The 13,587-nt window shown below is 31.3% G+C and overlaps 1 protein-coding gene across 1 annotated transcript; it reads right to left on the minus strand.

Moving 5' to 3' along the window:
- Positions 1–228: 228 nt before the first annotated feature.
- On the minus strand, positions 229–2,763 carry LOC122498915 (zinc finger protein Noc-like). Its single transcript, XM_043606914.1, has 2 exons — positions 2,300–2,763; positions 229–2,220 (listed from the first exon to the last, which is right to left on the minus strand). The coding sequence occupies exons 1-2, from the start codon at positions 2,726–2,728 to the stop codon at positions 868–870; spliced, it is 1,782 nt and encodes a 593-aa protein (XP_043462849.1). The 5' UTR covers positions 2,729–2,763; the 3' UTR covers positions 229–867.
- Between the last annotated feature and the right edge of the window lie 10,824 nt (positions 2,764–13,587).

Raw genomic sequence — 13,587 nt, forward strand, 5'->3', positions numbered from 1 at the left:
TACATTAAAACATTAATCACATAATTTTAAATAATTTCCAAAAAATATCAGTGAAAAGAAAATTTTAATTTCTTTAAGTTTTTAAAGCACTTCTATAAGATGTAAAATAAAATCTAATAATAACGAAAAAATTTGTAATTTTTTAACTTTCTTTAAACCTTAAGACTATGCATTTATTCTGAGGGATAATGAATGAAAATGAAAGAAAATTTTTTACAAATCACAATATTATGATTCTACAAACATGTTTATTAAAGCAGTATGGAAACTCAACGATATTATTTACAATTCTTATTTACAAGATGAAATGACATATCGTAACGCTATATGCGCACTGTTGCATTTTTAGCACTTAAATCATTTGACAAAAATTTTATTTTACTGTGAATTGTGATCGAAATATTTGCAATCGACTCAATTAATCGCGAAACAAAGACTTTCCTTTCTTTTCTTATTTTTTGAAAAAATAATACAATATCACAGTTACAGTATGGACAGTTTCTGAAAATCATCGAGTCGATCGTTCACTGGGATAAGAAAACAAAACACCAAAAATTTCCTTTTGCAAAGAAAAAATTTCTTTTTTACAATTCGGAGAAACACAATTTTAAGAAATGAAAAATTGACACGTAAGATAAACGTCTTATATAATTAGAGAAATACACTTTTGCAACTCGCGACATTAACGTCGATACACACTTTCAATTCGCATATAGTAATAATTATTTTTTTCATTTATATAGATCTTCTCATTTAAATAGATTCCTATATTACAAATACACGCCCAGGGCGTTTTTTATTTACAAGTAAAGACAGTCTGTTTAAACGGGACTTGGTCCCTTTTTGTTTTGTTCCGTCGGAAGAAACTTATGGATGAACGGCGGCGCCAATTCGTTGACCATAAATTGCATAGGGTGAATAATAGGGTCCGAGTGCATTGAATGCACTGTATGGTGATGCCGCAAGTGATGCAGGAAGTGGTCCAGTCATTGGTTTTCCATAAGGATGATATCGTCCACTAAGTGGACTGAGTGAAGGTGCAGGATATGAACCACCGGCTGCACGATGAAGTGCCGCCGACGGTGACAGTAATGGATGAGGATGTGGTGAACCTAAGAGAGCAGCTGATGCAGCCGCCGCATGTTCACCACCGGCCAAACTCGTGTGACTCCTAAGATGTTGAAGTAGTTCCTCAGAAGTGTTAAACCGTTTTCCACAATATGAATCACCGGCAATCCAACTGCAGACGTGGGGTCGTCCACCGGCTAGGGTTGATGGATAACTGAGAGAGGGTGGTGGCATTTGTCCCAGTGACGATAGGGCCATGGCCAGGCCGTATTTTTGATGATCACATTGGGTGCAACCACTGGGACAGGAACCGGCGCCCATCATCATTTGGGCATTGTGCATGCTGTACTGACAACCAGTACAGTAAGGATCCTTGCACACTGGAACTAGAGCTTCGCCACCAGCTGGTGTCTTCACACGTGCATAACTCAAATAAGGATTGTTACCAGCAGCCGATGATGTTGGTGGATAGGCTAAGAGAGCTGCAGTCGCGGCGTGATGATGCGAGAATGGCGATGCTCCGGCAAAAGGTGGCCTGAATGCGGGATTTTCGGCGAGACCAGGAGGACAACAAAGAGGATTACCACCGAAACTGGGAAGTCCCGATACTGACTTATAAGCACCGAGGTCTTTCGCATGTCCCGAGAGGATCTCCATTCCTGATCGGATTATCGGACTTGCACCATTGTTTCGGGGCGAATCACTCACTTTTTCACGATCAGCGGGTGTTTTTCGATCACTATTACTAGAATTATTTGTCGAATTCGGAGGACTTAAGGGGGAAGTTGACTTTCTCCCCACTGGTGTTCGACTACCAGAGGATTTTTTCTCCGAATTACTCATATCACACACACTGACACTATCCTGACCACTGACACTGTGCACACTCGCCTTTGAGGCAGGTCTTCCATCATCGGATTTTTTAGACACTACGTTTGTTTCATAGGGTTTAAATGCCAGCGTCTTGGAGTCCGTCGGACTGCATCTTGTACGCTCCAACTTGGCCGCCGGCGGGGATCTTGCATTTGATGCTGCTGCCGAACCCTTCGACTGCTTGTCCAATGGAGAGATGAGCGGTTTCGTTGGTGAATCTGCTCCGATTTGACTGCACGTCTGTGCCAGTAGGGCTAGTGGACTCTTCTTCGCATCCAACTGCAAGAAAAAAGAACAAAACATTTAGATAATACAGGAGGAGAATTAAAAAAAAGGAGAAAAGATTTTGATTACTAACCGTGGTTGGAAGCGGAGAAAGATAATCCGGCTGGAGATACTGATTATGTCCAGTGGTCAACATGCCGCCCTCCTCGAGCACAACCATTTGGTAAAACACTTTAAGGCAGATCACACAACACCAGATTAAATACACTTGATCACCAAAAGAACATAAACTACGTAAAAGAAAATCCAACTTTTTTCGTGCACAATAGAACGACGCGTACTCGGCAATATCCAGGAAAGTAGTGGCGACCGCGCCGAGACCTTCGCAGTTCTTTGCTCGGATCGAAGTTAGCGGCGCGTGGTGTTGAAGTAGCAAACTACGAAATAACCTGTCCTGTGCTGTGTGCCTCCCCCCCACTCTATTTAAGTCGAGAGACGGTGAGTGGGGATTGACGAAGCTAAATGGAAGGGGAACACTGTGTTCCATGGTGTGGGGAGGCATTCTAATTCAACACGCCACCCATGATGTTGGCTCGACGATGACAGCTCCTATCCTGGCTTTGATATTTCACCGCTTTTCAGCCCTGTCCTCTTGTCCCTCACCCTGGCGCACCCCACTCCCCTTGAGAGCCGTCCAGTTCCCCTCACCTTCACAACACAGGCAACTATATATACGATATTTTATACCGCGAAACCTGTCTGTCTCCCAGGGGCAGGCCCAGCTTAATAAGCAGCTTTCAAAATAGAAATGTAATGGGCCGACTGTAGGGATGGCCTGGTGATTGATTGCTCGTCGAGGCGACTTACTGACTGCCACAAGTAACGAATGACAGCTACTTAAGCACTGTTTGCCTACAATTTCATGAAAGTGTTTTAATCCTCAACGCAAGAAAATACCATTTTCTTAAACTATTTCTATTTTTTACTCTTTTTTTCCTTTTCTTTCTCTCTTTTCTCTTACAAAATAATATTAATATTTATATTAACTAGCGACAATATCCTCACTTGCTGACGCTCGTTTAGATGTCCTTATCTTTTATGTGCAGCTCTATTTGTTATAACCCTTTTTGTACTTTAATAATATTGAACTAGCAACTTCTTACTGACTTTTTTGAATAAAATTATCAATTTTCAATATAATAGAATTCAAATTTTTTGTCTTAAAAATAAAATATGAATTCGAATATAGTTTAAATAGTATTATAACTATAAGAATCATATATTTTGATACAGGGAACAGTCAGAGATTTTTATTAAAAGGACTGAAAAAAATTAAATTTTTAAAATTCATAAGAAAATTCTAAATTTTTGTGTCTTTTTTGTTTGCCTTATAAAATATGAAATTACCACGAGTTCTTATATATAATCTTTAATTTCTTCTATATTTTTAACAATAGTTTCTTCTTTTAAATAACTTAATTCTTGAAGAACTATCATAAAATTATTATTTATAAATTATTTAATGAATAATTTTACTTAAATACTTCAAAATTAATTAAAGTTTAAAAGAGTTGCGTTTACAATTTTCATAAATAGATGAACTTCAAAAGGTTACAATTTTGAAAAAATTTCATTAAAAATTTTAAAGAACTTTAAAGAAAAAAATTTTAATAATTCAAATTCTTGTCAAATTAGTTAAATTTTTTAATATTTATTGAATTAATTATTAAAAATAATCGATTTATAGAAAAATTTTAGTTAAAAACACTAACAAAATTTAATTTTTTAGAAGTTACAAATAATTGTAGAAATTTAATTATTTTCAATTATCTAAAAATAATAAAATTCTTTCTCTAAATTCAGTTATTTTCAAAAATTTTAACAAAATTCTTGGCAAAATATTAATTATTTTCCTGAATTCAATTATTTTTAATATCTATACTATTTTAATAAATGTTTCAAAAGAATTCAATTATTTAAAAAAAATTTTTGATAAAATTCTCGGTAAACATTTTATTATTTTCAAAAAGAATAACTATTTTCCAGGAATTCAATTAACAAATTTTTTATAAATTTTTTTGCTATATTTCAATTATTTTCTTAAATACCTTATAAATTTTTTTAAAGGGATTCAATTATTTTCATAAATAATAAAATTCTTTTAGTAATTTAATTATTTTTAAATCATAATATATAAATACATATAATAGGTATATAAAATATATAATTATTTTTAATACAATTTCAATCGAATTCCTTGAAAAATATTATTCTTAACAATTTTATTAAAATTTGTCAAAAGTATTCAATTATTTAAAAATTTGTTGATAAAATTCTTTATTATAGAATTAAATTTCAAGAGACATTCAATTACTTATTTTTGTATTTCAATAATTTAATTCTCGTAAAATTTTCTAATAACAATTTTTTAAAAATCAATTTTAGTTTAAATTTTAGATTATAATTAAATATTAAAAGCATTTGTAGCAAGAATTTTTGGAAATAATTGAATTTTGAAAAGGTTTCAAATTAAAATCTTTGAAAATTTGAATATTTCTAACTATTTTTACTGACAATTCTGTATATAGGATTCAATTTTTCGAAAAAGTTTAATTGGATTTTTTTTATATTATTAAAGAAATGAATTTAAAAATTCTTAAAATTTTTATATTTTTAAAAGTTGTTTAATTTCAAAAAGGTTTAAATTTGAAAATTTAAAAAAAAAATTTACATTTTCATTTTCAATTAAAATTTGTAATTGACAAATAATTAGTGTATTTCCTATTTATTAATTTATTCCAAAAACGTATCTATTTTATTATACACTACTTTTCCTTTTAATATTTCAATTGAATAATATTATTTTATTTGTATAATTATGTGCAAGTGTTTTGGATAAAATTGTATGTATTTATATATCGGTAAGTGAATATGTGTAAATATAATTTGTGATAATATGATTAATATATGTAACCATGCTTGAACGATGAACAGAAATTTTCCTAAATTGACGCAATTCAATTATTAATTCAAAACTAATATATATTACCCAGTTTAATTGATCTGTTGCATGTAAATATGACGTAAATTGTTGCGTTGGTTTAGTTGAACAATACTAACTCAGTAAATCACACAGGAAGTCATATATTGGTTTGTTAATTTTACAAATATTCTTTTTGAAATTTATTACATGTACGCTACCTACAATTATAATCAGTACGTCTTTTATTCTAAATAACAAGATTTATTAATGTTTCTTACACTATATGTATATGGGCAATTCCACGTGAGATTTAGGTCGACCTCTTAAAATCGGCCAAAAATATTTTTTTTCTGTTCTGTATCGAAAAAAAACAGATACGTATTTTTTTATTTTTGTTTAATTGTCCAAATTTTCGAGTTATGAATTTTGGACTTTTAATTGTATACCTATATTCAGTAGCTTATAAGTCCGAAAATATTGAATTTAGAAAAAAGTTGTCGAAGTATGAAAGTTTCAGTTTTCTCTCGACTTTTCGGAAATGTAAAGAAAAAATTTTTTTTTAAAATTTTTTATTAAAAAAAATTTTTTTTTTATAAACAAATTAATTTTTTTTAACTTTGGGCCAGATTTTTTTTTATTTTTTTTAAATTTATTTATACCTTATAATATAGAGAAGATTTTCCAAAATGTCCCGAAATGGGCCTGATGTGTTAAATGAGTTTTAAAACATTTTCAAAAATCACTTGCAAGCATCACAGTGGGATTTTTTTACAATTAACATTTTACAACTGTCTACAGCGTATAATTTTTAATCTATTTAAGTGTTTTTTGTTTTAAATCGAATGATCTACGCTGTAGACAGTTTTAAAAAGTTAATTGTAAAAAAAATCCCACTGTGATGCTTGCAAGTGATTTTTGAAAATGTTTTAAAACTCATTTAACACATCAGGCCCATTTCGGGACATTTTGGAAAATCTTTTCTATATTATTAGGTATAAATAAATTTTAAAAAAATGAAAAAAAATCCGGCCCAAAGTTAAAAAAAATTAATTTGGTTATAAAAAAAAAAATTTTTAATAAAAAATTAAAAGAAAAATTTTTTGTTCACATTTCTTAAAAGTAGAAAGAAAACTAAAACTTTCATTCTTTGACAACTTTTTCCTAAACTCAATATTTTCGGACTTATAAGCTACTGAATATAGGTCTACAATTAAAAGTCCAAAATTTCGAATATTCATAACTCGAAAATTTGGACAATTAAACAAAAATAAAAAAATACGTATCTATTTTTTTTCAATACAGAATAGAAAAAAAATATTTTTGGCCGATTTTAAGAGGTCGACTTAAATCTCACGTGGAATTCCCCATATATGTAAGTTATATTTATTGAAATTCTGCCAAATGGAAATGCGAACGTGAATAAGATATATTATTCAGAATAAATGTATAACATTACTTCAATTGTGAAATTGTTTTTATTTGAGAAATAATAATAATAAAGTGAAAATGTGTCTTATTACATTAAAACTTCCATAGTAACAATTTAACGATGACTTAGTGTTTTCTCTATTAATAAATGAAATGATTAATGAAGACTTATTGGCTCATTATCAAGAATATCTCATCGGATCAAGAGAGAAGAAAAGATTTCAAGGAACTTGGGTGAATATGCGCCTAATAAATCATCTTTTGCAATCTTGTTTTACAGCCAGTGAGTTAACTGATTTAAATTAGCTCCCCACTCTTCGCTTTATGTTCCGCTTCTCAGGAGTGGGGGGTTGCGTCTCTCTCGCACTCATCTCCCCTCCCTTGCGTTTTATATTTTGTTTTTTTTGAGTGGGGGTGAGCATCTCTCTTGCACTCCTTCTTTCTAATAGAGAATAGATTTTTACCTCAATTATCAGGGTAAGATTAATTATTACAATAATTAATCTAAATAGTTTTTCGAGGGAAAATTGAACCAATTGTAATAAAATGAAAGTGTTATAAACAAAGGACAATCTAGAGTGAACAATAATTAGCCGGGAAATACTTCCTTGGGGAATGGAATGAAATATACCAAAGGGGCGCATATCTGAGAAACCGAGATGTTGCAATTTAAAGTGCAACCTCGTTATCTTCTTCTTGTGCCATGCCACGCGATAGTGAGCAATTCTTTTTAATAACTTTTCTTCTTTTTTCCCACTGAAAATAATATCCTTGTGTATAGTAAAATGTTTCCGGTGTCCGTTGAGGCAACTAAAAAAAGAGGAATTGCAAAAGAAACCAAATGGCATATATATTTTATTCAGAGAAGAGAAATTTCATCACGCCTCCCATAAGGATCGTATTACCTTAAACCTACATCCGTTTTTTTTCTCTTCTCTAATATATATGAAACCAAAAACTTTTCTACCGTTTAGCCTGAAGCTTATAGACATATGAGGCCGCGCTAACAACATAACGTCAAAAACTCTGACGTCTCGACGTGGATGAGTTTACAGCTAATATAGTATATGCTCTTTTTGATGTTCGCCGAACGATTTCAAGAAGATCTAAAGGTCTAGAGGCTTGTCAGTGAATGAACCGACAAAAGAATCAACAAAAATCCTAAAGCATTGAGACCATTGACATGAAACACGAAATTGTAAACAAAGTGTCAAACAGACATATGCTAAAATTAATTGCTTTCATAGTGAAGACAACATTTTCCAGAATCACACACGCAGTTATATTATCGGATGATCAAGCAGATAGTTTAAAACTCTCTTTTTGTCTGATTATTTACAATCTAGTTTACATTAATCTTTTTTAACACTATTAATGATTCACCGAGCATGGGAAAGAAATTATCTTCCTCAAACCGGAATTCCGGTTTAATTTCAAAGTTTTATTTCCAGTTTTTCTAATTTTACAACTATAAACCAAATTTATGTCTTGAATAGGTAATTTTCGTTTTAATCATTTTTTATAATTACTGATAATAAAAATATAATAGCGATAGACTTTCGTATAATTTATTCGCTTTGATAAATTACGGAAAGCCGGAAAGATATAAAGAAGTATCGTTATTAAATGACATTAAGGAATTTCAATCCTTTAAACAACTTAACATTAATTGAAACTTTGAGTTTTGATAAAGAAACATTTTCCACTTTAGTGATTTAGTATAGAGAATTTCTTGAGGGCTGAAAGCTGGGAGTTGTTTAAATGCTATATCTGCGTTAGGATTTAATCAGAAATTCCAACAAGACCTGAGAAGAAAACGGGAATTTTCTTCATTTACCTTTAATTCACATAATAATATTTACATTCCTTAAAGAGTCAATCTCCAAGTGTTATTTATATTCAACTTTTTCAATTTTATTATCAATAATTATTTCAGTTTGCAAAAAAGACTTCTGTAATTAATTATTAGAGGAAAATATTATTAAAACATTTAAAATTTACCACCTTGCATTGTTAAAAAACGAACGTTTAATTACAATAACTAAAATAACAACAACACTGTAAATATATAAATAGAAATAGAAAAGATAAAAAATATAAATTTAAAAGAAAAATCTTCAAATCATATATCTGTCGACCTTGACAAATTTCAGTCTTTTTTAACACTCTGCAAATCTGCAATCAAAATTTAGAGCCCTTCTATAAAAAAATTAATACTCAAATGTTTGAAATGGAAAAAAATGATTTCAATAGAAAAAAATTACAAATTTGCCTACCGTAATTTAAGTTATAGCAGTAAAATTGACACAAGGCCAAATAAGGCTTTCTTAAAACTTTTTACAATCGCCTACTTTTAGGTTCAATCGTTATCATTGATGTGATTAATGAACTATTCAATTGATACCAATTGAACCGATATACTATCAAGAACGCAAGGAGCTTCGGGTCGCACGGGGGGGTTCGGGGGGCGAAGCCCCCCGACCACAAAAAACCAACTTGAAAGGTTATGTATTAAGATATAATATTTATTAAGTTTAATTATTTTTTATATTTTAATATACATATCACCCCAAAAACAATTTTATTAACTTTAATCATTATACATATTTTAATATATATATATATATATTACCCCAAAACAATCTTTTTTACACTTTTATTTCTTTTTTATTTAAAAATATAAGTTTTAATATAAAGTTACGTAAATTAAAAACTTTAGACTTGTTTTAAAAAAATTCTGTTTGTAAATTTACTTTTTTCAAACTATTTGTTATGAGTAATATTTACAGTACAGTTATGTAAATGGTAAATGCAATTATGGTTTTTTTCTTGATTTGGAGATCTGTTTTTATTATTTTTAATGGCTACGGAAATTTCCCTATTCGCTGAAATTGAAGACTTTGAGGCTGACTGAAACGTTGACTCGTGTGCAAGATTAATAATTGCAGGTCTCTTTGCTGGACCTTGAACTTCAATGGATTGGGTGATTTTGTCGTATATTCTCTTCTTATTAGCAACAGATTCCCCTAGACATCCTTCTGCTACTACAGTAGACTTCCAGCCACCATGCCTTTTCAGTTCGATTATATCAGCGCCAGCATCAACAAGCAAGGTGGCGGAAGTTCTACGAAAGCTGTGGCCTGAATATAAATTCGGATTTTCTTTTCCTAAGAAGCTAGCTATCTTTTTAGGCATATTCCCTATTTTATTGGTGCCTATTACTTGATTAGTGCTAAAATAAATCAAAAAAATAAAATCTCTAAAACGATATTTCCGGCTTCTTCTATTATCTTTTGCAAATGGTCAAAAATTTCTTCGTTTTCGTCATAATTGTCCTTAATATAATCCATTTTTATTACTTTTTATCGAATGAAGAGAGCGAAAAACAAGATGAACTCGAACAAACACAAACTACCTAACCTTAACTTTTTCACCGCCAAAGTCGCCAACCCTCACAAAACGAAAGTGCGTTGATGGTAGAACTGCACGAATTGATTTAAAATGTTTTTAAAAAAAATAGTTTATAATATTTAAAATAATGTTATTTTAACCGACAGATTGGCTCAGTCGGATAGATGCCTCGCATTGGCGGTCGTTTAAGGACCAAGGGTATAAGTATCCTTGGTTCGCGCCCACTTGGCTTGGTATTTTTCCGGCACGTGAGACAATCTGAGCGGGAGGTTTGACGTCGAGGTATAATGATGTGCACCGTCGATTATTGTCCGGTACACACCATTAGAACTCGACTGTCGATAAACCGGTTGTACTCAGAGAGGTTTTCTACAGTTTCCCTCTTCTCTGGCGAGAAAACCCATTGACGGGTGGTCCAGGCGGAATGCGAGTACTCCTAATAAAGTCGCGGCTGTAGACGCAAATTAGGTTAATATATAGAAAATTTCTAAGTAGAATGGTTATGCTTAATCCAAAAAAGTATTTCTCGGGGACTCTTGCCGAAGTGCGTAAGGCCAATAGGGCAGGAGTATAAACAATAAAAAAAAAAAAAAAAAAAAAAAATAATGTTATTTTAAGACAAATAAGCTTAATAAAATAGATTTTATGTAAATATAACGGATATATTTATTTTAAACATAAAATTAATTAAACATAAAATATTAAATTTCAAATCAACGCGGGTATTTCGATCAATTACCGTAAACGCATGCGCAGAGCAGGTCAAGTAATATTACTTCATTACTTGACTACATGAACATGTTCATATGAACATAATGTTTGGTAACAGCTGTTGGCATTTTGCTAACCGGTGAAAGCATTTTGCTCACCGGCATTAGCATTTTGCTCACCGCCTTTCGCCACAGTGAGGAAATCGGCTATTTTGGATAGCTGTGAATAATTGGCAAACGAGGATTTTACATGTATGTATAAAGAAAAAATTTTTTTTTCGCAAATTTTCTTTTTCATTAATATTTTAGCAATGAATAATAATAATGCTTGAAATATATATGGTTATTAATGGAAATAAGACTAGAAAATAGATGAAAAAGTAACTTTATAATTACATTTTAATTACTTTTGCTCGCACGCTATTCTAATATATCATATCCTAGAATTGTTGACTTTTATTTTTTCCTGTTTCCAATATTGATAAAAATCTACTTCTTTATACTACGTTTCCTGCGCTCGCTCAAAACAAATGAGCATTCAAAAGTGCGTGTTGAAAAAATAATATATCTAAAATTTATTCCCGTATGTGTCAAAATTTTGATGAATATGATTTTTAGTGCATCAGTAAAAATTTTGGAATAAAATAAATTAGAATCAAAAGTTGATTAGAAAACTAAATTAAAAACGCAAATATAATATTTATTTCAGTTTTTTACTCACACCCAACATATTTCTCTAAAATTTCCGTTATTCTATAAGTCAATTAGAATTTACATATATATATAAAATTCGTTATCAGCGACTTCAAATCGTTTATTAACAGAACTTGCTGCAAGCTTGCTAAAAACTTAAATGTTATTTTTTAGGACGTAGCTTTTGAACTATGTATATGGGTATATAAAATTTTTGTAAATTTTATAAGTACTTTCCTACTAAATTTTATACATTTTTCGAACTGTAGAAAGAATTTGGTAAAGTATGGGCAACGGCTAGAATAAATTTTATCCTTTTCTATTAATTATAATAAATTTTTTATCCCACATGCACAAAAACGGCGCTTTCTGATAGCAGCCGACAGGGAGGAAAGTCATTCATTTCTTCGACCGTATGAAATTGGCGGCCGTGTTCTCCCAAGGGCAAGAAAATTAGCTGTTCACATGCATTTTTCTTGCCCAAGGGAGAAATCGGCCGCCATTTTCATACAAATCGAACAAGTGAATGACTTTTACTCCCTGTCGTCTGCTATCTGAAATCGCCGCTTTTGTGCATTAGGAATAAAAAATATCGTAAGTAACACGAGAATAAAGGCAGCCAATTTCTTTACGATGATTTTTGTGACACTCGTTCCGGTCTCGGGGCGCCTACGGCGCCCTCGACCTCCACTCGTGTCACAAAAATCACCGTAAAGAAATGGCTGCGTTTCTCCTCTTGTTGCTTAATATACTATTTCGATATATGGAAAAACTTTAGCAAAGTATGCGGGCAATGGCTGGAATTAATTTTTCCGAAATTTTTGACATTTCTATCAAGTTTTATACACTTTTCAGGCTATGGGTAGAGTCTAGCAAAGTATGGGCAACACGGCTAGAATAAATTTTTGTAAAATTTTTCAGTTTTTTTATCAACTTGGGAAAATCTTAGCAAATAGTTTTTATGGTCGTTGACCATATTTTGACAAACTCTTCCCCTCATTTGCAATGTGAATAAAATTTGATAGAAAAGTATAAAAAATTTCAAAAAAATATTGATTCTAATGGCCATACTTTGTCAAACTCTTCCTATGTTCCGGACAATTAATAATCTTGAATAGAAATGTAAAATATTTAACAAAAATTGATTCCAGTGTTTGCCAATTCAATTTAATGTTTAAATTGCAAAATTTTTACACAAGGTACGTTCCGTCACTGAATTCACGCGACCCTGGTCGCTGATGACGTCAACTTCAAGTGACGAAAGAGTTATTCAATCATAAAATATCTCACACCTGCCGAATCTTTGAGCTACTGGTCTATTATTATGAAAAAAGTCAATAATAAAAAATAATAAAACAAATTGCCAAATTCTACTTTTAGAATTTGGCCTATGATGAAAAATGGAAATAATTTTTGAAGAAGAAAGTAATAAGACGGTGGAGTATTTGCTAGACAGGATTTTATATATGTATATGAATATTTTGCATTGCTTTCGTTCCCCTTCGTCAGAGCGGGCACAAAGTTCCCCTGGTATATATACACATATGCAAGTAGTGAAAAATGATTTATTACCCGCCGCAAATTTTGTTTCTCTCTCTTCAGACTAACCGCGTTTGTGTTCATCCATCTTTTTCCTTTTCACGACTCAGTGAACTTCCCCTCTCTTGTTGCACACACCATCTCTCAAAATGACTGACTGCCTCCTCTATTATCCGCTTGTCAGCATTTTTACACTTTCATCCAGGGGTATATACTAGCGTCTATTGTCAGAACTAGGAACTTTTATGCTTAGATGTATCAGTGATGTATATATATATATATATATATATATATATATATATACATGCATCCTATAAATGTTGCCCTTCATTGGCTTTGTCATTGGCCAGGCCGCGCACGCACAAATTGAATGCCACAAATCGAAAGGCAGAAAATGAAGCGACGAAAATGGGAAATATATATCTTCTTCATGTTTAACATGCGAGGGGTGAAAGAAACTTTTTTTTGTATATTTATTTTATTCTCCTACTGTTGTATTAAAGTTTGTTTGTACGCAATTTAGTGATACATTCAAAATTATATATATATATATATATATATGCTTTTGTGAAGGGTGAGGAAAATTTTCGAAGAAATATATATATTTATAAACAGTATATAAATTATAATAGAATCGAAATAGTGAAAGAGAAAAAT

The sequence above is a fragment of the Leptopilina heterotoma genome, unplaced genomic scaffold (assembly GCF_015476425.1).
Source record: "Leptopilina heterotoma isolate Lh14 unplaced genomic scaffold, ASM1547642v1 Lhet_161, whole genome shotgun sequence".
NCBI classification, from domain to species: domain Eukaryota; kingdom Metazoa; phylum Arthropoda; class Insecta; order Hymenoptera; family Figitidae; genus Leptopilina; species Leptopilina heterotoma.

What these genes read in the sequence shown, in the direction of transcription:
- LOC122498915 (XM_043606914.1), bottom strand. Translation starts at nt 2,728, where the DNA reads ATGCCTCCCCACACCATGGAACACAGTGTTCCCCTTCCATTTAGCTTC. An exon ending in TTTCTCCGCTTCCAACCACG is followed by an intron (nt 2,221 to 2,299) that starts GTTAGTAATCAA and finishes TTTTTCTTGCAG; the next exon opens with TTGGATGCGAAGAAGAGTCC.